The sequence below is a fragment of the Notothenia rossii genome (genome assembly GCF_949606895.1).
Source record: "Notothenia rossii genome assembly, chromosome: 10".
Taxonomy (NCBI): Eukaryota; Metazoa; Chordata; class Actinopteri; order Perciformes; family Nototheniidae; genus Notothenia; species Notothenia rossii.
Window position 1 is genome coordinate 45,793,361 of NC_136908.1, and position 27,725 is coordinate 45,821,085.

At 41.0% G+C, this 27,725-nt stretch overlaps 1 protein-coding gene across 18 annotated transcripts in view; it reads left to right on the top strand.

Moving 5' to 3' along the window:
• The window catches only part of wnk1b (WNK lysine deficient protein kinase 1b), an 85,679-nt gene that overhangs the window by 13,757 nt on the left and 44,197 nt on the right, over positions 1 to 27,725 (top strand). For all 18 annotated transcript variants that reach the window (XM_079653876.1, XM_079653888.1, XM_079653890.1 and 15 more), the window contains exon 3: positions 26,355 to 26,527. In XM_079653876.1, coding sequence (XP_079510002.1) covers positions 26,355 to 26,527 — 173 coding nt within the window. The remainder of the gene's footprint in view (positions 1 to 26,354; positions 26,528 to 27,725) is intronic.

The window sequence follows — 27,725 nt, forward strand, 5'->3', positions numbered from 1 at the left end:
TCTGGGTTTTTTCAGTCTAGTGCCTCCGTTCCACCTCAATCTCCCTGCAAGTGCATCATGTATCTCTATTTCTCTGTACTGTCTCCCGTCTACTCAGTACAACATGTAGGTCTGTCTGCCCTCTGATGTTCTCCCTGAGCTTTCTTCATTTGACCTGGCTCTGCTTTGATTTACACAAGGCTCTTTGAGGCAATGTGATTAGAATGTAATCAAATCACATTTAACTGACTCATGAGTCATGACTAGTACACAACTGCAAGAGAAAGGACTACAGTTACAGATTAGCATATCTGGTGACACCAGATCAACCAATGATAGCAGGGTTGAATGCATGTTTAATAGACCGATGGGCCTCCTGCAGTGTGTGTGTGTGTGTGTGTGTGTGTGTGTGTGTGTGTGTGTGTGTGTGTGTGTGTGTGTGTGTGTGTGTGTGTGTGTGTGTGTGTGTGTGTGTGTGTGTGTGTGTGTGTGTGTGTGTGTGTGTGTGTGTGTGTGTGTGTGTGTGTGTGTGTGTGTGTGTGTGTGTGTGTGTGTGTGTGTGTGTGTGTGTGTGTGTGTGTGTGTGTGTGTGTGTGTGTGTGTGTGTGTGTGTGTGTGCTCTAAACTGCCGGTCATCAGCGTAAAGTGACCTGGGCTGCAGATCTAGACTGCTTGCTCTACAACACTGCATTTTACGTGTCTTTTCTTTGTGCCTGTGTTTGCTGTTGTGTGGGCACTGACTCTGCAGTGTGTGTGTGTGTGTCATTTATCAGATGATGTTACTTCGATTTTCTGTAGTTTATTATGTTTTCTCTAAAACAATGTTTGGTATTCTGCTGATGTCTTTTGGGGTTTTTTTTTCTTCCTAGAAAGTCCTATCAAGCAAAGAGAAACAATTTCTGGAGGGAATGAAGGGATTTTATTATTTGCAGACCATTTACATGCACAAAAACCTACAGGACGCACTACATGAAAGGGTAACCGCCCCAAACACAATAGGGCCTCTGTTAACACGGACCATTTATATTACATATAGTATAGTCATATTGAAATATTACCATAATATTACAGCTTTTCTCTACTATCAACCAACCTAAATGTAGTTTGATCTACACACACCAACACACAAATGGACTGATTCAACATATTATGGTTTTGATATGATGTCTATATTAAGAGATTTCAAGCACGATATCAAAAAAAGGAAATGAATTACAACAGATGGTTATGGGTTTAGCAGGTTCACTAACGTCTGGAAATAGAACTGAGTAACAGCGAGACACAAAGAACAAAGTGTGGTATTGATGTTGCTCTGTCTGTGTGCAACTGTGCATGTCCATGTTTGTCGCTTTGTCGCTCTCTCTTCCAGTCTGTGTCCCTCCCCGTCTCTGTTTTCCTCTCTCACTCTGGTTCTCCCTCTCTACATCCTCCATGACCTTCACTGAAGCCTTTGGGGTGAGAAGAGGAGAGACAGACAGTCATTCTCTCTCTTGGTTCTTTCTGATCTATAAATAATAGCAGAGAGAGCAGAGAGTCATCTGTTGAGCATAACTAGAGCAGATAGAGAGGGGAGTATGTGTCTGTTGTGCCTGTGTGTGTGATCTACTTTCTACTCTCCTTAAAAAAGCTTAGAAAGGAAGCTTGGAGAAATCCTACTTTACTGTTGCGACAAACTTCCGGAAACATCACCGGCGGTAAAGGGTTTAAGTGCTTAAATCTGCTTAGTGAAATATTTAGTCTACATGTTTAAGCCCCAAAATCTGAAATAGTTATCATGAGTCCTGCAGTAAAATCTTAAGAGGCTGTTGACATAATGTTGGATGGAAGTTCTTATGTTTATTAAAAGGGTAAATCCTCTAAAAATGTATGTTATTTGTATTAAACACACAGCTTAAATGGTGGCTCTGAAAACGTTGCTGACCTGTATTTGGCATGTTTTGCGGACAATGGTAGCAATGTTTATGAGCCTAGAAATTAGTGTTAGGGATTACAGTATAGTGTTGCAACTAATGATCCTTCTCATCATTGATTTATTTTATTCATGATTTATTAATGCCGCTTCTGACAAAATGTGAGTATATACAAAAAAAAACGTTTGAAATGCCCTTGAAGAATTAAAACCTTATATTTGAGCAGCTGGAACCAATATGTTCAACAATTAGGCTTGAAACACTACTGCCAATGCATTTTCTTTCAAAAATGATTAATTAATTAATTAATTAGTCATTTCTATTTTTCTGACACTTGTTGCTCAAAATATGAATGTTTATGCTGCAGCACATACAGATTGGCCTTATGTAGGAACTTTTACATAAATACGTACAAGTATTTTTTTTGTTGCAATATGCATTTTCCCCATGTATTGACCCCTTTAATGTCACATTGATGGAACATTTCTATTAATGGTTACTTTCAAGGTGAGTATGTAAGGAGAGAGTCGGCCTGCCACAATGCTGAGTCAATGGGATACACACACACACACACACACACACACACACACACACACACACACACACACACACACACACACACACACACACACACACACACACACACACACACACACACACACACACACACACACACACACACTCTTACACAGTCACACATACTGTGGTGAGTGAGGTAGGAAGTTCTCCCCACCAGATTAGGAGTCAATCCCTCATAAACCACAGTCTGCATGATGTAATCGCCACAGAGCAAAGTCACATGGATAGTATGCTGTGTTGAATGCCATTTGGATTGAATGGGAAAGCCCGCTCTGTCCTCTTAATAATGCGGTTGGCTGTGAGGATGAACAGCTGCATCGTTTGTAACCATATGCCACAGATTATTTTATTTTGTATGCAAGCTATGATATAGTGAGAGATGGGGGATAAATCCTGCCTGTCTTATATTCCAAAGTTGTCCTTCACAATGTCTGTTTTCTGAGTGGTGCTTTGAGGTCACCAAGTTCACTCAGAAGATGAGATTCTGGGGTGAGGAAGTGTTTGCCAGATCGGCTGATAGCAGGTTTTATGTTCCCTTGCAGTGGAGTTGCATTTATTGCAGAAATTAGTTAAGACAGGATGTGGAAATATATTTCCAAATGGTCTTATCTCAGAATCGAAGGGTCAAATGTTGGATCCATGCAGCAGATGCTCTGTCCCCTGGTATGTCCTTTTGTGCTAAATTCCCTGTACTCATAACTTGCGTTTTAGTGCAGCAATGATTAAAATACTTGGCAGAAAAAAGATTTTACAAATGTTGTTTTGTAATAAAGGTAGAATATCCACGACTATTTTTTAAATCAACAAGTACGGTAATTCAGACAAATCTAAATCTTCACAATGGACAGTTTGTTAATAACTTCGATTTCACCCCACAGTCAGGAGTTTAAATAATATGATTAGATTTCAAGTTAAAACTCCCCACACAACAACAGGACACACAATTATTAAGCTGTACTGATGTGATCAGTTATCATGTTGGAAATTGTGAACAAAATGAGATTGTATTGATACGCTTGTTCCTGAGGTCATACATCTGAGAGCTAGTGAGTTACTATGACTACGGTATCTCACAAGACACATTCCTATTTTTCTGTTATAGTTGAACGCACACGTAAACCAAACAGTGTCCCGCCCGTCTTTCCTGCTCACATTAACGTACACACACACACACACACACACACACACACACACACACACACACACACACACACACACACACACACACACACACACACACACACACACACACACACACACACACACACACACACACACACACACACACACACACACACACACACACACACACACACACACACACACACAAATTATAACAAAGCAGCAGGGAGGTCAGGACTGTTTGTTTACTGTTGTCTTTCCTTTGTGTGCGATGTGTTGTGTTGTCTATTCATTGTGTAAAAGTGTCACCCTTTTGTTGACCGGGCCTTAGAAGAGGGCACCGCTAGGCAAGCAAGACAGGGAAGACATATAGAAAGAGAGAGAGGAAGAAAGAAAAGGAAATGATGTGTACAGATTTAAAGACGTAGCAGAGAGTTAAGGTGCTCCTTTGTTTGACCTGTATTCAGGACTGACCTTTTTATAGGGTCTGTTAAACTGTAGAGTGTGTCTTTGTGTGTGTGTTCCTGGTCTTATCTGAAAGCCTCCAGTCCCACTCCATCAATATTTGATACGAAATGTCTCCTGTCCTTCCTCTAGAGTGTGCTTGTTATAGCGTGAGTTCAGAAGAAGGCAAATGGAGTAACATGCAATACATATAGTTACAGTGCAGGTACACCTTACAATGTGTACCTTATAATGTGTTTTTTGCTTTGCATCTCAGGACTTGAGTTGTTTGTGTACGTGCTAGTTTTGTCTTGAGAAATTGTTAAATATTTAGTTAAAATGAGACAATAAAGCCATTAATGGCCAGGAACAAAGGCAGAGAGACAAATATAGAAACAGAGATAAATATGAGGTGGAAAACAAGCCCCATCTCAATGAACACATTACAGAGAGATAAGTTATGAGCAGAGGCGACACACCAGAGAGATAAAAACAGAGACAGGGCAGAGAGACAGAAAGGGCTGTAGGAAAAAACAGAAAAGAGGGCGTCATATTCACAGAGATACATGCAGACAACTGAGAGGGGGAGATAAAAACAGAGGGAGGCAGACAGAGGGGGAGAAAATGAGGATGACGCAGACAGGGAGGGTGAGACAGAAAGCTAATGGGGAGCTTTAGAAGGTAATGGACTGCGGATCCCCTGTGGACGGATGGGAGTCCCATTCACCCTGTGTACTTTAGGCATTGTCTGCCCCATTGTATATTCAATATCCAGATGCTCTCCAGCCCTCAGGCTTTCACACAAGAGCACTCTGCAGCTCACACAGCCAGGCAGGGGAGGGCTGCAGTTTAGTTTCCTCTCTGAAAGGAATCATCTGGAATATTACAATGAATGGAAACGTCACACCAGTTGAGTTCCAGGGAAGAACAGGGCATGTTAGGTTACGTCAAAAAAGATGGTTTGGATCTTTTGAATTTGATTTGTTTGAGGTCCTTATCCACAATCGAAGCGGTTGACCAATCACAACAGAGCCATCCAGCCAACCAATCAGAGCAGTCTGGGCTCTGGTTTCAGACAGAGGGTGAAAAGAGGTGCTGTTTGAACATTAAAGCATGGAGACATGTCCCAGTAGAGACACTACGTCAGGGGTGTCAAACTCAATCTCATCACGGGCCACATTAGCATTATGGTTGCACTCAAAGGACCGGTTGTAACTATATAAATATACATATATAAATATATATATATATATATATATATAAAATAATGTATTATATTACATTATTGGCTCTGAATTGGATTATTATCGGATAAGATAATAACAGGGCAACCTGCTTCTGTAAAGTGGCATGTAACCGTATAATAAACGTATTATATTCTTTGCAAGCTCTTGCGTGGCCACATAAAATGAAGTTGAGGGCCGCATTTGGCCCCTGGGCCTTGAGTTTGAGACCCCTGCACTACGTACTAATATATAAAGCTGGAAAAAAGCAGAATCGGACCCCTTTAAAAATTAGCTCTGAATTCCTTACCTTTATACATTCCTTTCTTGTATAAAGGCTTCAGTACACCCACGAAGAGGGCTGTTTGATAGCAAGGTCAAGTTGTGAAGATAAGCAAAAAAGATATGGCACATTAAAACTGATAATGTTTATTCTAGTTAGGCCTTTCTTTTAGGCTTACACAAGTGTTGCTGCTGCACCCCGTCCTGAATTACATTGATTAGCTTCATGCTAGCACTCTGTTTCTCTAAACTTGTGGCCAGGGCCGGCCCTTGGCATAGGCAGTATAGGCGAATGCTAAGGGCGCATCAATCAATAGGGGGCGCCAAAAAAAATAATAATTAGAAATTTAAAAAAAATATGTACATTTCATAACAACACAATTTCCCGATTTTGGATCAACAAAGTACATCTTATTATCTTATACTAACAGAACTACGCCTATATTGCGTACAGCGCCCATAAACTATGGCGCACCCCCCCCCCCCAAATCAAGTTGAACTGTCCCAGCCCCAGTAAAAACCAGAGGTTTATGTGAAATTGTTCTTTTTTGAAATAATGGTTTTAGTGTGCAATTATAGGTTTTAAATGTTGTATTTGTGTTAATTTAAAAATAAATCAAACTCCCCAAAAACTTATACAGCTTTTATTAACATTGGAATTTACTGTGTAAGCGACCGCGGGGGGGGAGAGCTTTAGAGAGCTCTCTCCTGAAAGACTGAGCGGCTCTGATAACCTCAGCTCAGTGAGGTAAAGGCACACCTCAATATGATCATTATAGTTATACAAAAATAAGAGAATAGATTTTCATCTATTCTCTTATAGCAGTGGTCACCAACCTTTTTAAGCCCAAGATCACCGACCTCGGCCTAGGTGAAAGGCGAGATCTACCTATTGCAGAATTGAGTGAAAAAGACGGCCCAGACAATGCTTCCAATTTGAGGCCTGTAATATAGGCTAATTGCATCTGAATTACTGTTACAATGAAGGCTCCATAATCAGCTCACGGCATATAGGCAGGGGTAAAGTGCTATTGGGGGGCGGACCTCACCTCCTCTAGGGGGGTCCTCACCTCCTCTAGGGGGGTCCGGGGGGGATGCTCCCCCGGGAAGATTTTTTTTAAATATTGAAGTTGAAAGCATCAATCTGGTGCACTTTGAGAGCAACATGAAGAGATCTATGGATACCTCTCTCAGCACCCATATGAAACAGAACTGTAAACAGATTTTCTTTTTCTTTATGGATATTTTACAAATCACTCCCTTTTCAAACTGTATTCTTGTTTTACTGACATACTGTATAGTAGGCTATTTCATACCTGTTTTTCATTTATTCTCTTATTGTTTGTATAACTATAATGATCATATGAAGGTGTGCCGCGGAAATAATCTTTTGAATAATTTGTGACGAAACCGTTCTAAACACTCAGTCCTTTAGCTCACCTGAGCCCCTCAGTCTGACAGGAGAGGACTCTCCTCCAGCTTGTTGTGGAAACAGCTCCTTATGTCCGTTAGTTAGTTAGTGCAGCTAGCTAACCAGATGCTAACATCACGGTCCCCGCTAGCACCGGTCCCTCTCTCTCCCTCTCTCCCACTCTCCCTCTCTCTATCACACTAAATGCGCTATTGCCACACACACACACACACACACACACACACACACACAGAGCCAAGTTTGAATGACACAAGCACACGTGTATTTCCATGCAACTCTCTAATTGGTGTGGTGTCTTGCGTCTGTTGCGTTCACTGAACACGGGAAATTACACTCCTGCCGTTGTCTCTTGTGTCATGATGAGGTTCACGTAAAGCACGGTTAATGTATTATATTATTGAGGTGTCTCAAATATACGTCAATCAAGTGTCACCTGCTAACGGGGTGGTGGATGATAGGTTTACATCTAAAAACGTATTTTTCAAACATTATTATTTTTATTTTATTTGTCTTTCTTTTGTTACTTTTTTTTTTTTAAAACCCGCACCACACTCGCGATCGACCGGTCGATCACGATCGACTGGTTGGCGACCACTGTCTTATAGTATAAAAGACTATATGACAGTAAAAAAAAGTTATTAATAAATAAGAATACAGTTTAATAGGGGAGTGATCTTGCCTAGTGCGGCAAATTGGTCAGGGCCTATACAGGTGTCATTGCTCATGTACATTATGTATAAGTGGGCCTCTTTTTGTTCCATGTGTGGGTGCCCATGCATGCATACACAGTAGACACATGGTTAAGGTATTGATGTACATTTGGATACTGACCAAGAATAGTTCAGCTGGTTTTATGCCGAACTTTATTTTAAGGAAGCACTGGCCTTTATCTCGTATTGACTATCTAAAATAATCTCTTAAAGGAGACGTAGATGAGGATTAGGATTCTTCAAAAATGACTGCTCATTGTCAGATTTGCAAATGTTCTGTACAATGCGCTGAATGAATTGATATCTGTCAGAGATTGTATCGAAGGAAAATATATAAAAACAATGCGTTGAGTTGCCTAAACTTTGCAGCAGTTGAGAATAAGTTGAAGGTGGCACTGAACTACACAACAGTCTACAGCATATCCGCACACTGTGGTGACTGCCAGTGCACAGACGCTTTGCACAGGGCTATTTCTGTATGTCGAGAAGCATATCCGACACTGTGGTGAGCCTCCTGCTCTGCTGCCTGTGTACCCTTCTACACAGCTCCGGTGTACTTTTACACTGCCCTGTTTCCTGCCAACAGATTGATTGACACGGTGCTGTGATCACTGTTAACCCCTTAGTTATCTTCAGGATCAAATATTTAATTTGCCTTAATTGACACAATTAGAAATGAACAAATCGTAAAGAGACTCTTCCACATATATTGAATTAGCCTCGTGAGTTTGTTATTGAGACTATTAATTGGAATCAATACTGTAGAAATTATAAATATTAGAAATGTTTTTTAGCACTGTAAAGTACTTTATGTTGACCGCAATTATGTAAGTCAACACTGTCTCGAATAACAGCAGGAAAAGATTCAAATCACCTTCCTGTATAATAATGCTTCAACGGAGCGTGGCTTTGTTTTGGGTCTGGTTATGAGCCGTAAAGGCTAAGAGCTGCGGGGATTTCTGGTTAGTACTTTTCTTCCAGCACATTTTAGGGAGGATTTAACACTTAACTCTTTAGAAGGCTTCCTTCTTGGAGAAACTGCTCTGAATGCAGTGGTAGGGAATGTCCTTAATTAGCCTAAACATTAGCTCAGTTTCAGCTCAGTAGCTTGAAGGGGGCACAGGGGAGGATGAGGGACACGGATACAAAAGGGGGATGAAAGGGGGCAGAAGAGTGAAGGGGGGGAGTAAGGAAGGGAGAGGGGGAGATGCATCAAAATATTCTAATATATTTTAATGGTCGTTTTACTTAAATATACAGTTGTGTATGTACAATGTTCTCAGCATCTCTCAGTCTTTCTAAACCAACTGTAACATAGTTGCAATTGTGGAAAAAGCGATTCACCCAATGACTGAGAAACCCATGGGTGGTTGGTTGGTGAGTTGTTAGGCAATCTTGGAAAGTGCCTGTTTTGATGTGGGAATGAGCACATAGCCGATTGGAACAGTAAACGCTCACCTGTCACTACTTGTCTGTTGATTTTTTGATATTTGATTTGATTTCCTAGAACCCTCAGGTGTGTCAGACACCTGTTGAAGAAGACTCCCATCTGCTTCTATAAAAGCTTTTTTTAGATAGCTTCTTTACCTTTTGTCTTATGTCTTTGTTATTTAGGAGTTGTTTTTCTCATCAACCCAAACAGGTCCTTCTGGCAAGCGTTTCTGCCTCGTTTACAAAACCAAATTAGCGACAGTTGCTCACTATTGTTTTAAGCATGCACACCTGCCTTTGTGGAGGGGGTTTGGCAAACCTTAACTCAGCTTGTTTGCCATTAATGTGCCAACTGCAGTGTGTGTGATACTTCAAAAGACAGATGCGGCTTTTGTGTATGCATAGGTGTGTGCAAACGTTTCAGTGGGTTTGTTCATGGATGTGAGGTGTGCAGGCGTGGATAACTTGGCCCTGTATATGTGTTTATACCTATCCCAAACGATTGAATGGCTTTAGTTTACCGCCCTGCAGATACTGGACTTCTCTCTAGCCATATTTAAGTGTAGAAAATGAGCTAATGATAAATAATTTATGCCCCCCTGCTTTGAAGTGAAACACAAAAGGGATATAACTTCACATGTTTTATTATTCAGACAGGTTTCATCTTGACTTGTTTTTGTAATGTTTGGCGCAGAGCCTTTCCCCACGGCCTGAGCCCTGAGACAGGTACATACACCTGTCTGAGGTGGAATCAACAATACAATTCTCAGAAACAAAGTGTTCCATCACCTGTCATATTGCTTTTGTATCTCTTTTGCACCCTCCATGTTTTCCTCTCTCTTACTCTTGGCCTGTCATTTCATCCTCCCTCCCGACGACCGCAGTTTGACCCCGGTATTTTCTCAGTCTGGTGCACAATCATTCGTCCATCTCTATTCCCTCTGTTTTTTTTACCCTCCATGTAACTGCTCTCCTTTTTTTTCTCCTGTATTTTTTTACAATCCTCATTTTGCTGTCTACCCTGTTATGGTGTTTGTCTGAACCTGTCTTCCTCTATGCTATCATTTTGCCCCTGTGTCTCTCTCTCTCTCTCTGTCTATAAATAGCCGTCTCGTTGGCTGGAGGTGTTAGCGGCAGCAACAGCAGCATGATTCATATTTTAGCTCTGCCGTTTTATTAACCTTAACTAGTTTCCTAACAAGGCCTCTTTTCCTCTCATCTCTTGTGTGTGTGTGTGTGTGTGTGTGTGTGTGTGTGTGTGTGTGTGTGTGTGTGTGTGTGTGTGTGTGTGTGTGTGTGTGTGTGTGTGTGTGTGTGTGTGTGTGTGTGTGTGTGTGTGTGTGTGTGTGTGTGTGTGTGTGTGTGTGTGTGTGTGTGTGTGTGTGTGTGTGTGTGTGTGTGTGTGTGTGTGTGTGTGTGTGTGTGTGTGTGTGTGTATTTCTGAATGTGAAGCACGTATCGGTGAGTCATTCTCAGCTACGTTTACAGAGAGAATCCTGTCAGCAGTGTTTACAGCTGAGCAGAGTTTATTTTGCCTACCTCACAGACCAAAAAAACACACTGTGGCAGAACAGTATGTCGCACAAAACCTATTCGAGCGGAAGATCTCCCTCTCTTTTCGACCATTAGCATCAGCTGGAGCAACATAAAGGTCCAGTGCTAAACCAGACGTCACATTTGTGCCAGAATTTATTTTCTTTTGGCTGAAATCACACAGTGACCTTTATTTTTAAATTTGAGAAATATACTGAATAGTTCTGTACATTTCACTTAAACCCCTTTTTGTTAATATTTGAAAAAATCGGATACTTGATACACACCAAATCTTGTTTTAATACATGTTACACTCCATTTCCTTCCTTTCAAAGGTTCTCTATTTTTACCCTAAGCTTTTATCGCCATTGTTGACATCACCACCATGGCAGCTCTTGGCAGCTCCTCTGGATGTTAGAATGGATACTTTCTGTTTCTGTAGCAGTGTGTAGAAACAGGCAGTAGGCTTCGTAGTACAGGCCTCTGGTTTGCAGCAACAAACACCTGTGCATCACACCTTAAGTTCTGTATCAAGGTATTTTTATGACTGCGTTCTATATTGGTATAAATGGAGATAATAACAGTGGAATGTACAATACCTGTCAATGAACTATGTCGGTGCATAGTAGTGTCAGTTTTATTGGTGTATTTTGATAGATTTATGAAGATAAGAAACACGCCTTGCATTGTTGATCTATCAAGTTTTCACCCGACGAGTTAAAATATTGTTAAATGAAAACGCATGTGACTGATGTTGCTTTCTGGATCGGCGCTTGGCACCAATCCTTTAGGTTTAAGGGGGTTGAGTCTCTGCAGTGAAGCAAAAACTGTTTCAGGAAGTAAAAATGTCATAACAAGAAGCTTAAAAGTGTTCTCAATCTCTAAATGTGCAGCATTTGTAATCCTCATCTGTGGGACTGGGTACCTGGAAAGGACATACTGCTCAAGTATTTCATTCCCTGCATAGCATGGCAATAATGTTGTCAGGGGGTGGAGTGGGGGGGTTCAAACAGCAAAGCAGGCCCACTCAGAAGTTTGATTTCCTGTGCCATTGCTACAGTAAGTGTTGTTTGAAGAGAGTGCCATTCGTGAGCTGCAGAAAAGGCCACAAAGCCCGCTCTGACAAGATATATTCAAAACGGCCAGTCCAGTGTTTCACATACTAACAGAGTGCGTGTTTTTCAGGTATTTATCAGAGAAATAAATGATCACTCCCGGGCTTCCAACCCCAGCATTTACACACACTGATGCTGCTGTTGGCGCAGCACTTAGTATGGACAGGTGTGGGAAGTCTTTTGAAGCTGTAGCTCTGATGGATCCTCTCATCATACCCACACCTCTCTTCCCTTTTGGGCTTTTGCACATGAACCAATCTGGATCGCTGCCAGTCTTCACATTTGCCCCCCAAGCTGTTTGAACAGGCTTTCAGATATTGATGCCTCATCAAAGAACAAATGTATTCATAAAGCAAACACCCTGATAGAGCAGCCGTGCACTCAAACTTTCTTACCTTCTTTCTACTCTCCAGCTACACCCCTGTTTTTCTGACCTCTCATAAACCTCCAGCAGCATGATGAAATGTGTATTTGTGCACGCGTACACGTGCTTTTGTGTGCTTTCATCTCGGCCAGAAAGCCGAGTAGAGCCTTTCCTGTTGACATTACCCACTCTCTGTCCGTGCTCTCCCCCTCGCTGGACAAGCCTTCTAGGCAAGTTTATTTATATAGCACACTTCAACACAAGGCAATTCAAAGTTCTAGAGTTTTCGTGGGATATATCTTTTTTAAATCCTCTGGAGCAGAGAGAGGAGCTGTGGATTATTGTTATTGATTAACGCATCAGTGTTTCTTAGGGTCAAAAATACTAAACTCACAGCTTAAAATGAAAGCGTTTAGTTTATTTAATGAAAGAGCACATGTTCAATGTGAAAAGTGACAGTAGATATAGATTAGTTGCTATTTGGTGTGTGTATATACATATATCTTTTTTTTATTCATTTTTTTCATATATATATACAAAAAAAATGAATTAAAAAAAAATTATATTTTTACTTTTCATTTTTTTTAAACACCTTGAATTTCAGGGTGGGCGTGGGGCTCCGATGTCTCCAAGACAATGGTAGGGGAAACACTGCTGTTGGTATGGTTGTTAAATGGGGCAATCTGTCTCATTGTCTTATTCAGGTTGTCTTCCTTTCCTTTGCCTGACTTCATTGTTTGGATATTTTAAGAAGCAATTGTGTTAACTAAGGCTTCAAAATCTTTTTGTCATCGCTCATTGTTTCCAAAGAGAAAGTTGGACACCTTTTATACCTGACCTCACATACACGCCTTGCTCAGGTGTGAAATGGGTTATAGGCACAATGAATCGTGTACACTTCCTCAGTGTGTGTCTGCAAATGTACAGTTGGTAGAAGCTCAGCTATTGTCCAGGTCTTTGTAAATGTAATTGCAGCCAGATGTACCGTGTGATTAATTACATGGATTCCTTTCAAAGGCGACAGCGCTGTACATTATTGTAATTATCCAGCTTCTCGCCCTATAAGAAAGTCTGCTAACCATTACTCTAAAGCAAAGACAGCTGAAATAGCTAACTTTCTCATTTCTTACGCTTTGGGTCAGGATACAAAATGGGTCACATGTAAAACTATATTGAGAAAAACTGCTAGCAATGTTTGTGTTATGGTTACTTAGGAGACCTGCTGTCCTAACTTGGAAAATGAATTGTAATACTGAAAGGGTAGAGACATGGTTGGCTATATTGTAGTAATCTATCTAGATAACATGCAAGAGAACAAATGACACATTTCATGATATGCTCAGGACATGCTCAGACTTTCTTAATGTACTCCGTTGCCCATAAAGTTGGATTAACATGTGTTTTACCATACTGTGAATAGGAATACAAAGAGGAATGTGTCTGTAAAAGTTATTCCAACTTTATGGGCAACAGTGTACTTTAAAAAGACAAATGGAATGTTTGAGAAGTTGGTGAGATGAATAACAGTTCATGTCATGCAATATAACAACAAGTTCCTCCTGTCACTTTCTGAATAAACCTTTTAACTTCTCCTTTTATAAAAGTTCCTTTGTTAAAAACTTTAAATCAGCCCCTGCGGTTATCTTAGTTTAATAGTTGGCTCCGGAAGAAGCTTGTTACACACTGTGTGAATTAGTCTCATGAAGTGAGGCCTCATTGTTAATATTATACTTATATTTTCTAAGAATGAGGCTCATTATGAAGTCATTCAATTCTGCTTTTGTCTCAATTGACAGCTCATTATCTGAACTGTCTTCTTCACTCCCACCTCCTAATCTCCTCTCTCCCCCTCCCAGCCTGCAAACCTCGGTGTTCATAGCAGCAGAGGTGGAAAGTAACTAAGTACATTTACTTTACTTATTCAAGTGCTCTACTTAAGTACCATTTCGAGGTACTTGTACTTTACTTGAGCATTTCCATGTTTCTGTATACTTCTACTCCACCACATTTAAAAGGGAAACAATGTCATTTTACTCCACTACATCCATTTAACAGCTTTAGCTACTTTGAATAAAAATACATCTCTATTGCAAACTAGTGGACTAAATCTTTGAATCGCAAAGTGTCAGATTATTTAAATATTTAACAAAAAGTGAATCAGGACTGTGTTTGTCTACAACAGTAACATGCTACTGGATGCAGCAATATTATCCAGAAATGTCACATATAGTATATATGGCCCGGTAAGTACAATTACTGTATATACACAGATGATGGCCATTTTGATCCCCTATGATTGCTTTTGATAATACTTTTGCACTTTTACTTAAGTCACATTTTGAATGCAGGATTTTTACTTGTAATGAAGTGCTCTGACTAATGGCACTATTGCTGAAGTAGAGCATCTGAGCACTTCTTCCAGCTGTGTGTAGCAGCATCAACCCTCACGTCCAACACGCATGTGAGAGTTGTTCTTCATGAAGACAGTGTGTTTGTGGTTGATGTTAGCGTGACTCAGTCCTTGTGACATCTCTCTCTCTGCGAGGCATTACTGAGATAGAGAGGCACCTCTACAGTAACCCTACACTGTGTGTGTGTGTGTGTGTGTGTGTGTGTGTGTGTGTGTGTGTGTGTGTGTGTGTGTGTGTGTGTGTGTGTGTGTGTGTGTGTGTGTGTGTGTGTGTGTGTGTGTGTGTGTGTGTGTGTGTGTGTGTGTGTGTGTGTGTGTGTGTGTGTGTGTGTGTGTGTGTGTGTGTGTGTGTGTGTGTGTGTGTGTGTGTGTGTGTGTGTGTGTGTGTGTGTGTGTGTGTGTTCTCAGTTATTGCATCATTGTGTCATATAATCCAACCCTCCTTCTCTGCCTTCCTTCTCCCCTCTGTGTCCATATAAATCTGCTCTCCGGGGGTCTGTATGGTTGGCTTGTCTTATACTTTCAAGGAAACTGTTGTTATTGAAACCATCCATTTACGCCTGCACATTCTCGCACAGTTTCCTCAACAACATTCTTCTAATTGTCACTGTTAAAATATGTTGTTTATCACTCACTTTGTTTGTATGATGAGATATCGGGCACTGTAAGGAACATTTCTGCATTATGCGTCGTCCCCACAGGAAAGACTTCAGAGGACAAATATGCCCATTTCCTCTTCTTGTAACCTCACTTCCTTCCTCACTTCTGCTCTCACCCCTCCTCTTTGCAGTCTTCGCCTGTTTTGTTGGTCAAGATGTGCACAGTGTCTGCATCTGTATTACTTATATATTCAATCTTTATTATGTCCTCTTAAACAGATTTTTTCTAATGAATTTGTGAGGTTGTGTGTGGGAGTACACCCAAGTGTAGCATCACGTCACAGATGTTAATTTTTTTTTGGACATTCCTCAGTTAAAATGTGTCTGCTTCAAATCAGTGAAGTGTAGATCAAAAGTATGAGGGAAGACTAGGCTAATGTCTGTGTAGCAGTGTGTGCCTGGGCAGTAATCGACTCACATCTGGAACAAATTAACCCCAAAACCTGCATGTAACAAAACCACAGTCAATCATCACATAGACCCACAGAGAGACACACACCATCACACACACACGTGTACATTGGGCTGCTCCTGGAGCCGTCCAGTGGTCGTCACGGCTCTATGGGTAGCATGTATCTGCTTAACCTCTCTGATGAGGGCGTCAGAGCAGGAGCCTCAATCAGTTCCTCTCCCTCGTATCGTCTAACCATAGGAAATCTAGGCCACTGAGGGGAGGAAAGGGCAGGGAGACATACTGTAGAGGGGAGCGCTGGGGGGGGGGCGCCGTGATGTGGAGGGGCAAAGGAGTGTGGACTTATACGTTTGATGTTTTAGCTTGTTTGTTCTGTAATCTACCATACTTCTACCAGTCCATAGCCGCCTCATTTCCAGCTCTCTTCTGTCTCGTTCCCTCTCACCTCGTTCCCTCTCACCTCTTTCCACTTTCCTTTTCTCTTGACATCAGCTAATCCCTCTTTTATGCATATTGTGAGGATGGGACTACCATTAAAAGTATTTTTTAGGCTGACCAACTATAAATGTTCATTGCTTTAAATATTCAACACAAGGTTTTTACTAGAATATCTTTAGTGTCCTCTCTGTCTTCGGCCTAAAATCTGTTTTCTGCCATGGAATAATAACAAAAAAGTAGATCCCTGGTAAACTGGCCCATACCGTGAACATTTGAATCATGTTCCAATGACCATCTTTCAAAATGAAGGGGAAAAAAGGTGATAGTCCTTTTAGTAACAAAGCAGACAAATACAAGATCAGTGGTCTTAAATATAAGATATATATATAATATAAGAAATAAAGCTGTGAGCAGGAATATGCTTTATGTCACCAGTGCATGTCTCTCGATACTTTAAGTTCATTTTTCTGATATAACAGCTGATTTACCTACAGTAAGTGAGATTTGAATGCAGGACTTTCACTTGTTATGGAGATAGTGTAAATACTTCTTCCACTTCTTCTTCTGCATTTCATAATGAATACTGTCATTGTTCAAACTGGTATGTTGCTCAGTCTGAGATTGATATCGGTCATGGATTTGAAATTGATTTATTTGAGTTTTCTAGGCCAATACTCATATAGGACTGAGAATATGGGACCAATTCATTGTTAATATCCATTTAAAAAGTATATAATGCATGTCTTTTTGAAAACAACACCAAAACAAAAAAGTTGGAACAAGTATGCCTGTCACCTGAGCAATTAGCACCTTGACTTCTATCAGCTCTTTTAACTTCTCCATGCACATCAATAATGAAGGAATCATATCACACAAAAGGTGAGTGAACATGACACTGGTGAATAATCACTTAGGAAGCTTTTTCCACCACACTTAGCTGACACCAGCGGATCACTACAGTCAAGCATCCATATTGTTTTCCAGTAATATACTAGAGACACAGAGTGCTGCTTCTTGATTGGATGGCAATCGCCGTTGGTTCTCTTTAAAAGAGAAACCTGAGAAGTGCTAAAGTTCAGCCTGGGCGTTCATAGTGATTTAATGGAGTGTAAAGGGATAGTCCTCCAAAGATGATGTAATATGTGTATCTGGGACAGCCCTCTCTAACCCTGTGTTAGATCATCAGTTACTGCAGCAGTCAGGACCTCGCCATACGGCCTCACTTACACCCTGTGGAATCATGGGAGACCGAGACGTGCACATAAGCCCTCCTAATCACACAGAAACAAACACTACAAGCAATACGCACATGTGGATTTCTAGTGTTTCTTGGAAATGAACTTGGTAGCATCTGTTGGTATTTTAGCAGGCTTTAGTAGGGATTGTGTCCATGATCCTCCCACAGTGTACGTATAGGATCCCTTAAGCGCTTTTATTTGTCATTGTTACTCATTTAAATGTCTTGATAGGGAAAAAGATGTAAAGGTCTGAGCTGCAGACATTGTGCCGTGGATTATATCTATTGATATAGTCTGTTTATTTAAGATGTGTTAATAAGAAGGCAGAAGGACGTATGCTATATTAAGACTGCAACCTTGTACACGCAAACATACTTGGACACTTTTGCGCTTAAAAGTCTAAAGTTCATTTATTATAGTTTAGAACTTGGGTACACAAATGCTTAATTCACATTGCCTTCTCTATTAAAAGGGTCACATTCTTCCAAATTCAGAGCCTTCGCAGTACCTACCTTCAAGGCAGGCCTGATAAACGACCGCCTTTTCTTTTTTATGTCTCGTGTTTCAAATGAATCTTCATTACACTTCAAAGAGCATTTTACAGCCTATTGTATCAAACAAGGAAAAAATAGATGCTACTTTTTTACACATTTTACAGGCATTTTGTAAGCTATGACTATCAAATAATTCAGTGCATTTTCTACCTAATTGTAATGGATAAAACATTTATTTTACAGCACTATCCTGTACTTCAAATGTTCCTTTTTCTCTACAAACACATTCTGTCCTATCCAGACAATCCAATTGTATTTAGGATTTCTCCTGATAATCTTCCTGGAATACTAATGTAATAATAAAGCTGAAGTAAATAACACAAAAATACCTTTTAATCTGACTGTAAATCTCTGAATCCTTGTTTATTTCATGTGACCTCATTAGATCTTTGTTTCCTGTTTGTGCCACAAAGGAGGCCATTGTTGGTTGCTAATCATTTTCATCAAAACCACAATCAATGAATAGAGCTTTATTATAGTCCCAGATATTGGAACAGGTCCGCTCAGCTGATTCGGGATTTGTGCATTATTGGTTTAGAGAAGATGTTTTGCAAGTTGAAGGTCACAGGTTCACAGAAATGTTCACAGAAAGAGCTCTGGAAGTCTGGCAAGACATCTCTTTTCACTTCCAAATGTGGGGTCATTCCTGGCATGATGTGATTCGCTGTGCATGGCGTGCTGTTCTGCTCAGGATGAACACTTTTGAGGGGAAGAGCTTTACAGCACCAGGTCCTCTCATCATCATCAGATTTCTTGTCATTATCCTTAGATCAAGACCACGCCATCAAGTGGCTGAAATGACGTGGTGTGGTAGAGAGAGGCTGTCTCTGAAATGCATTCTGATTGTATTCTTCAGAGATCCCATTTAACCGAAACAGGCGAGAAGAAATACAGTGAGTGGAAAAAGAAATAGGAGGAGGAGGAGGAGGAGGAGGAGGAGGAGGAGGAGGAGGAGGAGGAGGAGGAGGAGGAGGAGGAGGAGGAGTTGGTGTGTGTGTGTGTGTGTGTGTGTACACACAGAGAGATGAGACAATAGGCTGCAGAGTAAGTGGCAGGCTGAGATGGGACCCATTGTTAACACCAGTTAGTACACAGTGTACACACACACAAGAGTTAATGCTGAACCCATTCTGATGAATAGGTTTGTTTGTGGTGCCTTCTTTTACAAAAAAACAATATGTCACTTTATGTTTTTTTTTTTACTTTTCAACATCTATTTATGTACACACAGTTATATCTAATTGCTTTTAGTTTTGTATATTCAAATTCATAGTTTGTAAAATATGTACATTTAATACCTCTGCTTTTATCACTGCTTTTATTTCATTCTCAATAAAGATATTCTATCTATCTTTGATCTACTGAAATGTGATACCTAATCAAACGCATCAAATCTTTTTATTTTTGTCATCTAATTGTTTGTATTAACTGCATATAAACCACACAATCGTGAACGAAATAACCTCTCTTGAATACAAACACATTGAAATTTGCAATATGCCTTTCTGCCTAAATGACCGATTTTCTGCCGAAAATAGGTCAATTAACACACACACACACACACACACACACAACACACACACACACACACACACACACACACACACACACACACACACACACACACACACACACACACACACACACACACACACACACACACACACACACACAGCCACATGGCACTGGTTACTGCAATATGTGGAGTGGTGATTGATGGGAACCCAAAAACCACCTAAGTAGGAAGAGGGAAAGGTGGGGGTGATGATAGAGACAAAGAGTGAGCATGGCAGTTGGAAAGAGTAACAATAAATAGAGGAGAAAAACGAACAAAAAAATCTCAAGAGGAGGGTGTGAACTCAAATCTTTGTGTTTCCTTCGTTTTGCTGAAATGTCGATTTAAACGATGACATCACTCTCCTTCACTTTCCCTCCCCCTCTGACTTTTACTGGAACTTATTCGTCCTCTTTTCAATCATTCTAATTATTCTTATTCATAGCAGATGCTCTCTCTGCTGCTAACCATAGCAGGCCGTGGTAAAGATCTCAGAGGTTTTGGTGTGTGTGTGTGTGTGTGTGTGTGTGTGTGTGTGTGTGTGTGTGTGTGTGTGTGTGTGTGTGTGTGTGTGTGTGTGTGTGTGTGTGTGTGTGTGTGTGTGTGTGTGTGTGTGTGTGTGTGTGTGTGTGTGTGTGTGTGTGTGTGTGTGTGTGTGTGTGTGTGTGTGTGTGTGTGTGTGTGTGTGTGTGTGTGTGTGAGCGCGCATGTGCTGCAGGGGGTTTGTGCTTCTCTGCAGGGGAGTGTTTCCAGAGTGCAGGGGGTCTGAGAGACACTAAGGCTATATACTAATGGAACACACCGGGTCTTTTTCATGCACTCGAAGATACACACTCATGCATGTGCCCCCGTGCAGCCTCACTGTAGGTCTTCACTGCGTATAGAAACAAATCGGCTCATTCATGCGACCCAGGGGCTTAATGTAATCAAGATTTACAGGTCCGGATCTTTCTCTCCAGTTACAGACCGACATTCTTCAACATTTGGGTCAGGGCTAGGAACATTGATCAGAGGAACATCGAAGTGGGTCAGCAACACACTTCAGTGAAACTGGGATGAAAAGTGTTGAAGTAAAGTTGGATTCCGAAAATGGTTTAATTTCCAGTAGAAAAAGGTATGCCACTAGTGGTTTTGTCTGTATTTTCATATTAAACCATTACGTCATGCATGATTTTAGGAAAAGAATAACATTTATTTTCAGGGGCAGATGCAGACCTCGGACAGAGTACTTTCCATCATGTGGTTTTAACAAAATAATCTCTAAATTAATTCCGCAATGAAAGAGTTTTGTTAAGCATTAGTCTTGGCTCGGCTTTGTCATAATTATGCATCCAACAAGGGACAAAGCTTTCTTTGGGATTAAATGATTACCTCCCGGAAATATGTGCCACTTTTGTGTGATCCCTCTATGTATCATCCTCCATGTCCCCTCTTCCATGGTAAAACGAAACGATGATTATTCAGACTTAAAACAAAGGTCATTTTTGTTTGAAGTCAAATTTGAAGAAATGTCCTCCAGGCATTCCTGGATTTCTTTATTTACACGCAGCTAAAGTGCTAATGTTGATCCAGACATGTAACTCGACTGACTATCTCTATATCAGTTGCATGGAAATATGTGATCGGGTAAGAGGGTTTTTGCTTGAGCAAATATTCTTCAGCTTCCACAGAAACTGTCACTCAAGTCATGCTTGATGACCACGTGTCATTTTGTCCACACAGCGGCGTGCGTTGAAAGCTTCACCATTCACTTTTCGCCGAACTGCATTGTGGGAAGCGAAGCGGAGCTTTGCTGGCGTGGCTCGATGCGAAAGTTGATCAATGTTCAACTTTTGAAGCCTCGGCAGAAGCGTCAGCCAATCAAATCATATGCCAGTACAAGCTCTAGCCAATCAAACCGCTGCTTGTGTGTCAGGGGCGGGAGATTCCTGTGATTGGTTGTTGGTCGAGTTTCAGACACGCCCACCGGAAAGCTTCAACGCACGCCGCTGTGTGGACGGGCCGTAAATGTCATGGGAAACTGCAGGTATCTTTCATGGGAAAGAGAAACATTTATTCATGCTAATTCTTTAGAAATACCACATCCATTTTCAACAGTCCAGTTGTAGGTTTGCCAACACTTACAGACTCTTCAGCATGTAACAGGTCTTAAATGTAAACATTTTGACATGACTTTGTGGATTAAACACCTTCTGAGGGTGTCAAATCTTCTCATATTCTCCTATGGATAAGTTTCCTTTATGTTAAAAACAAATTGCTGTTATATAAGTGACAAAGACAATCTTATGCAACTATGTATGCTATATTTGGGCTTCCACTGGCCCCTGGAGAGATAAGCACTTTAGACAACATCCTGTGACTTTCAGCACCCAGAAACTGTAAAGACTTCACTTAATAGTATTTTTTGGAACACAGCGGAGTACCAGTTTAAATGTCTGAGTGTTTATTGTCTGAATTTCTGGCACTCACACTGTTTTCTCTCGTTGCAACCTCCATCCATCTGTCGCTGTGTGTGTGCTGCTGGCTCTCTGGAGTGCAACAGACCAAAGCAGACGAGAGCAGATGATCACTGAGTGTTGGAGCACAGTTGGGAGTCCAGACGAGACGTGTTGATTACAGGGTGTCAGCTGTGTGTGTGTGTGTGTGTGTGTGTGTGTGTGTGTGTGTGTGTGTGTGTGTGTGTGTGTGTGTGTGTGTGTGTGTGTGTGTGTGTGTGTGTGTGTGTGTGTGTGTGTGTGTGTGTGTGTGTGTGTGTGTGTGTGTGTGTGTGTGTGTGTGTGTGTGTGTGTGTGTGTGTGTGTGTGTGTGTGTGGGTGGGTGGGTGGGTGGGTGGGTGGGTGGGTGTGGGTGTGGGGGTGTGTGGGTGTGTGGGTGGTTGTCCTCAGTTGCCTGTAACAGTACAGTAATAGGGCAGACTGACTTGGAGCTGTCACTTAGGCAGGGATGTATAGTTGGCTTATTTCTAGTTCTCAGTTAGGCTCAAGGAAGATAGCAAAAGAGCGAAGGTGTGTTTGTGTGAGAGAAAGAGAGAGGAGAGTGAGTGCCTATTTATGAGTTGGACAAATTCGAGTCTCATGATGTTTTGAAGCTCGGAGCTGAAAAGCAGGGATAGAGAGAAAGAAAAATAACCACTGTCAAGTGTCAGCAGAAATACTCATGAGCCATGGATCAAATTAAATCCTTAAATACCAATATGCCAACAATAATTTTGTTTATTTATATATATTTCTTTAACATACGCATTTACTATGTCTACAAAGCCTCTACTGTATGTTCGAGTTGTGTAGCCATTTATAGTATAATGAAAAAAGAATAATGGATTAGGCAGCCCCCTTAGACTTGCTGTCTGCTTTCTCTGCTCACATCTATAAAGACACACTCACACTCAGTAAGAGAGAGAGAGGGAGAAGTCTTCTTCGATTGCCCCGAGGGAGGTGTCTAACAGAAAGACCCTGACCACCCATATCACTAAGTGCTGCTTGGAAATGGAATGTCTGCTTCCAGTTAGTCAGGTGACCAAAAGCTATTGTCATGTGAACACCGGCAGGGTCATGTGATCATAATACAGTGGGATTCAGACAATGGGAGTACTGGGTTTGGGCTGTATCTTTTTTTGTATACTCTCCAGTCATCACACCGGCGTAAAAGATGTATGATTGTGTTTCATAATTATAATGCTTTTTTAGGGCAAAAGGAAAAGTTATAAAAAACCCTGAACTACATTAAACTGGGTGGCTTGTGACTAGATTGAGAATAGCAGGTCCACTTTAACAGTAAGTCCATATTACTGTAAGTTAGCCTTGGGTGCATTTTGTGTGTGGGAGAGAAACTCCCTCTGTAGGGAACACAGGGATTTTAGCCTTTGCAGACCATTTGCATGCACACAAACCTAAAAAACACACTACAGGAAAGGGGTAACCTTAAAAAAAACATACAGTTATAAGTAAATGTTGACTTTACATTCAGCATCATGTGCATGCCACCTCTCTCAAGCGCGTACATGCTTATGTTCTGCACACAACTTTTTTAAGAGTACCTTAAAGGAGTGCACTACTTGTGTAAACATCCCTGAAGCTTTGGCTCTGTAGGCTTGTGATAAATGGGCGGAAACCCAGCATCATCAGTTGGATTGAAAGAAGAGCATCTGTTTATTTGATGTTAAAATCATACTTTTCTTTCCCAATTTCCCTGGATACTGCCAAAGCCTAGAGTATGGCTTGGTAAGCATATGAATGTTTCTGTGTGTCAGTTACTAATGGGATATCATCAGTGAAGTAGCTGCTACAGGATGAAAGGCTAAGCTTTTACGTGCCATTACACACACACACACACACACACACACACACACACACACACACACACACACACACACACACACACACACACACACACACACACACACACACACACACACACACACACACACACACACACACACACACACCCACACACACACACACACACACACACACACACACACACCCACACACACACACACACACACACACACACAGATTTTACACACATTAATGCACTTAAAACCACACTGAAGCTTTCAGACTTTCTCTCTCCCGCCCTTTGTGTAAAGTGTGTGTAAGTCATATGATATAGATGAGGCCCGGGTTATACAATGTGACAATATGAGATCATCTCCTCAGAGAATTGTCCTAATCTGTGAAGCAGCTCACAAGGTTTTCCTAATAGCTTTATAACATGAAATAAGACTTGCACACTGTGACCTGGCAGAATCCTCAGCGTTGTTTGGTCGGAGATAAAGTACCACTTTACCTCAACATTTTGGGATTTGGTGTTACTGTAGCTTTAAAAACATGTGTTTTTGTTACATATTCAAATCTAGCACTCAAAAGTCAATACTGTATGAAAGCTGTTTGAATATTTTGGATTTATTGAAGAAAAAACTACAATTGTTTAATTTTAGACAATGTGCCCTTCTTTTTAAAACTGGTCGTCATGGTGATAATCCTGACATGTTGTAGGTGTCTAACCTCCAACGTCTGATCTTGCATCCCTTTGAAAATACAGTTGCTTCTAAAAATGCAAAATAAAACTCCCACTGTGCTTTACTCAGTTTTTTGTATCTTTGATCCAACAAACAGCCTTTGTGTCACTCCTGCTGCTCTTTCTGTGTTTGTCTCCAAACCAATCTGTCTGTTCACGTTCCTGTCATTTCATCCTCTAATAGGGTCATAGACATAATTAAACGTTCTGGATGTGTGTCATCGTTTCTTTCCAACGCTCAAATATCTCTGTTGTAATTGGAGCATCCCTTTTTTTTTTAACTCTGTTTCTTTTCACAAAACTTACTGTAACTACAGGTTATTCTGAGGACTTTATGATATTCTGCATGGATCATTTAAGAACTTAGAGTCACATGGGAAGTTGAGACCATATTTTGTTGTAAATCTTTTTTGTGGTTTTTGTGGTTAATCTTTTTTGTGGTTTTTAGACCTTATTTTGTCGTTTTCAGGCAACTATGTTTTATTCTTGGTGCATTGATGAGCTAAATGTGTCACCTGTGGTTAGACACAGAGCTGAAGAAGAAAAAGAAACATCAATGTGCAAAAACAGTCAGACAAGGCAACTAAGCTTACCCTCTAAAGCTGACAAACAAGCCGAATACCTAATACTTGTGCCAAACAAAATGTCCACAACAAAGTAATAGATAGTGGCTTTTTAGTTTTCCCCTTAGACGAATAACACCTTAACACACATGTTGATGTATAAATGCAAACATACTCACACTTCTTTAAAGGTTCCGACACGCCCACACTTCCCTTTGCATATTTGTTTATTGAGGTGTCAGTGGTAGAGCTGGAATGCCCATTAAAGAGTGTGTGAGCGGGACATTTCTAAGAAGCTTGACGTCCGCGGGGTGGAAGAATGTTGACAGTAACTTCCGCTTGTTTGGGTCACGCTGAATGACTAGGACCGCTGCTAATAAAGACTCAGTTAAAGCGTGGTGCCAATGTTATCGGCCAGATCCAAACAAAACAAAGTACGAAGGACACACAGGACAGCTGTGGATTGGAAGTGCTTTTTTTTAGGAGAGTGCTTCTTGGTGGGATGGTGCGATCTGGGAGGAAATCGCCCTCAAGGTGTCAGTCATTAATAATACATGTTTCTGGTGCCATCATCTCAAATTGTAATATATTTCGGTTCTGTCATTTCTTTAATTGTCTAAGTGTAGCATTATGAGAACGGACACTTACATGTTTTCCATTGGATATAATTATAGCGAACAGGTCACAGTCAGAACATTCAAATGAAACCACAGAAATTAAATTTAGTGCAGCCATATATTATTAATAAGGAATGATTTCAAACATTTGTACGGGAGGAAAAACATCCATGTCTACAAACTCCCTATGAGAACAGTGGAGTTACAAGTCATAGTCATATCAGATATGGGAGATAAGAAAGAAGACATCAACACATTCATTCCCATGTATTCCCTCCTGCAAGTCAAATCATCGATCTATAAAAATTGTTTCAAACCATTTGTCACAAAGTACATCTCAGAAAAATGAAGCATATACTTCACGACTAAAAGGAATCGATCAAAAATGAAGTCTCACTGACAGATTTCCGTGGCTTCTTTGAGTTGAGATAACAGGGCAGTCTACTGTTTTATCCCTATCCACATCCTACATGGTGCAGCATGTTATTACTATATGGCATCTGAAAGTGGATCTGCATTCTAACAATGTTGCGTCAGAGTAAAATAAGTTGTTATTATCCAATGCTGTTCCTTTTGTTGATTAGCTTGACTCTCCGCCCCTTAAACCCTCTACTCTCTTAACTTGATTGCCATCGCTCTCTCTATGATAGAGTTGTTCTATACATACACGTTTTGTTCAGTTAAATGCCCTCTAGATTCCTGATAATGTTTCCTTAGTATTTTGATTTATTTATGACTCATTTTCCTCTTCTTTCCTGTATGCAGGATCGCAAACTATCCAAGTCGGAGCGTCAGCGCTTCAAAGAGGAGGCCGGGATGTTGAAGGGTCTCCAGCATCCTAACATTGTCCGCTTCTATGACTCCTGGGAGGGCCCATGCAAAGGAAAGAAATGTATTGTTCTGGTCACAGAGCTCATGACATCTGGCACACTTAAAACGTGAGTACATGAGAGGTAAAAGGGTCTTTTCTATAGCTGCCTCTGTTTATTCACTATTGTTGTGTAATTTGGAAAGGTAGATCAAATATGTTTTCAGTTGATACAACAGAAAAGCTGTCTAAATGTAATACAAAGACTATACGTCATGCGTTATCATGTGAAGCACTTTTCACAGGGAATCTGCACAAACACTCCTACCAACCTCCTCTCCCCTGCTTCTAAAGAGCAACGTCATTATGGAGGATGACTCACCGCCAGTTTTTTGTTGAAATGTCCCACTAACGTCAACACCTGGATTTTCCTCTGTCCTGTCAACCTAATATGCATCTTTTCCTCTTCATTTTCATCTCAGCACGTCACATCCCGGCAGTGCACCTGTTAGTGGGTCAGCTCCTGTTACTGACTTATTACATGTACAGTATGTGCCTGTGTCTGTATGGGGTTGATTTAATGTCTCTCTATGTACAGATTACATTTTATAGAGTGAAATGGCATTGCACATATGCACTGTAATAAATCAATATCTATCCACCTCCCAAGTAAGGTGTTTCACCACCAAATGCACAAAATAAGATGAGAATCTCCAGAAGTATGAGGAGAACCCTTTTTCTGTGTGTGGTGAGCTGTAAATCTCTTGTTTGAATGCTGATATTAGGGGGGTCTGTCAGTGTCTCCCCTCCCCAAAATGCTCTGTAGTGAATCAATGCATCTGTGTCATTGTCCATGCCATGACTGCATGCCACTCCCCTGTACAGAATAGATGTGTGTCCATGAATGACAATGTGATTGTTGAGCTCCTCACACAATAAAAGGCTAAATGCAGGGTGTGTGGCGCACGCCGTGCCCCACGCAATGCATGGTGGGACATGGGCCCACCTGCCAGCTGCTGCTTCTGCTGCAGATTCCTGTCATTCCAGACAGAGGGAGAGACCAAGCCAGGCATGTGGGGGGGGGGGGGGGGGCGGTGGGTACAGACTAGTTTTATGCAGAGTCACAGAAAGAGGAAGAAGAAAGTGAACAATCTGAGGAGCTGACACTGAGACAGTCAGCTGAAGAGGTGGAACAGATGACAGATACTAAGTCAAAGGTCAAGTGAATAACTAGATATGCTGGTTTTAGGTCCAAGGCAGAGTGACAAACTAATGAAACACCTGTGACCACAGTTAGACAGAGCATTAATCCAGCAGCACAGCAGCAC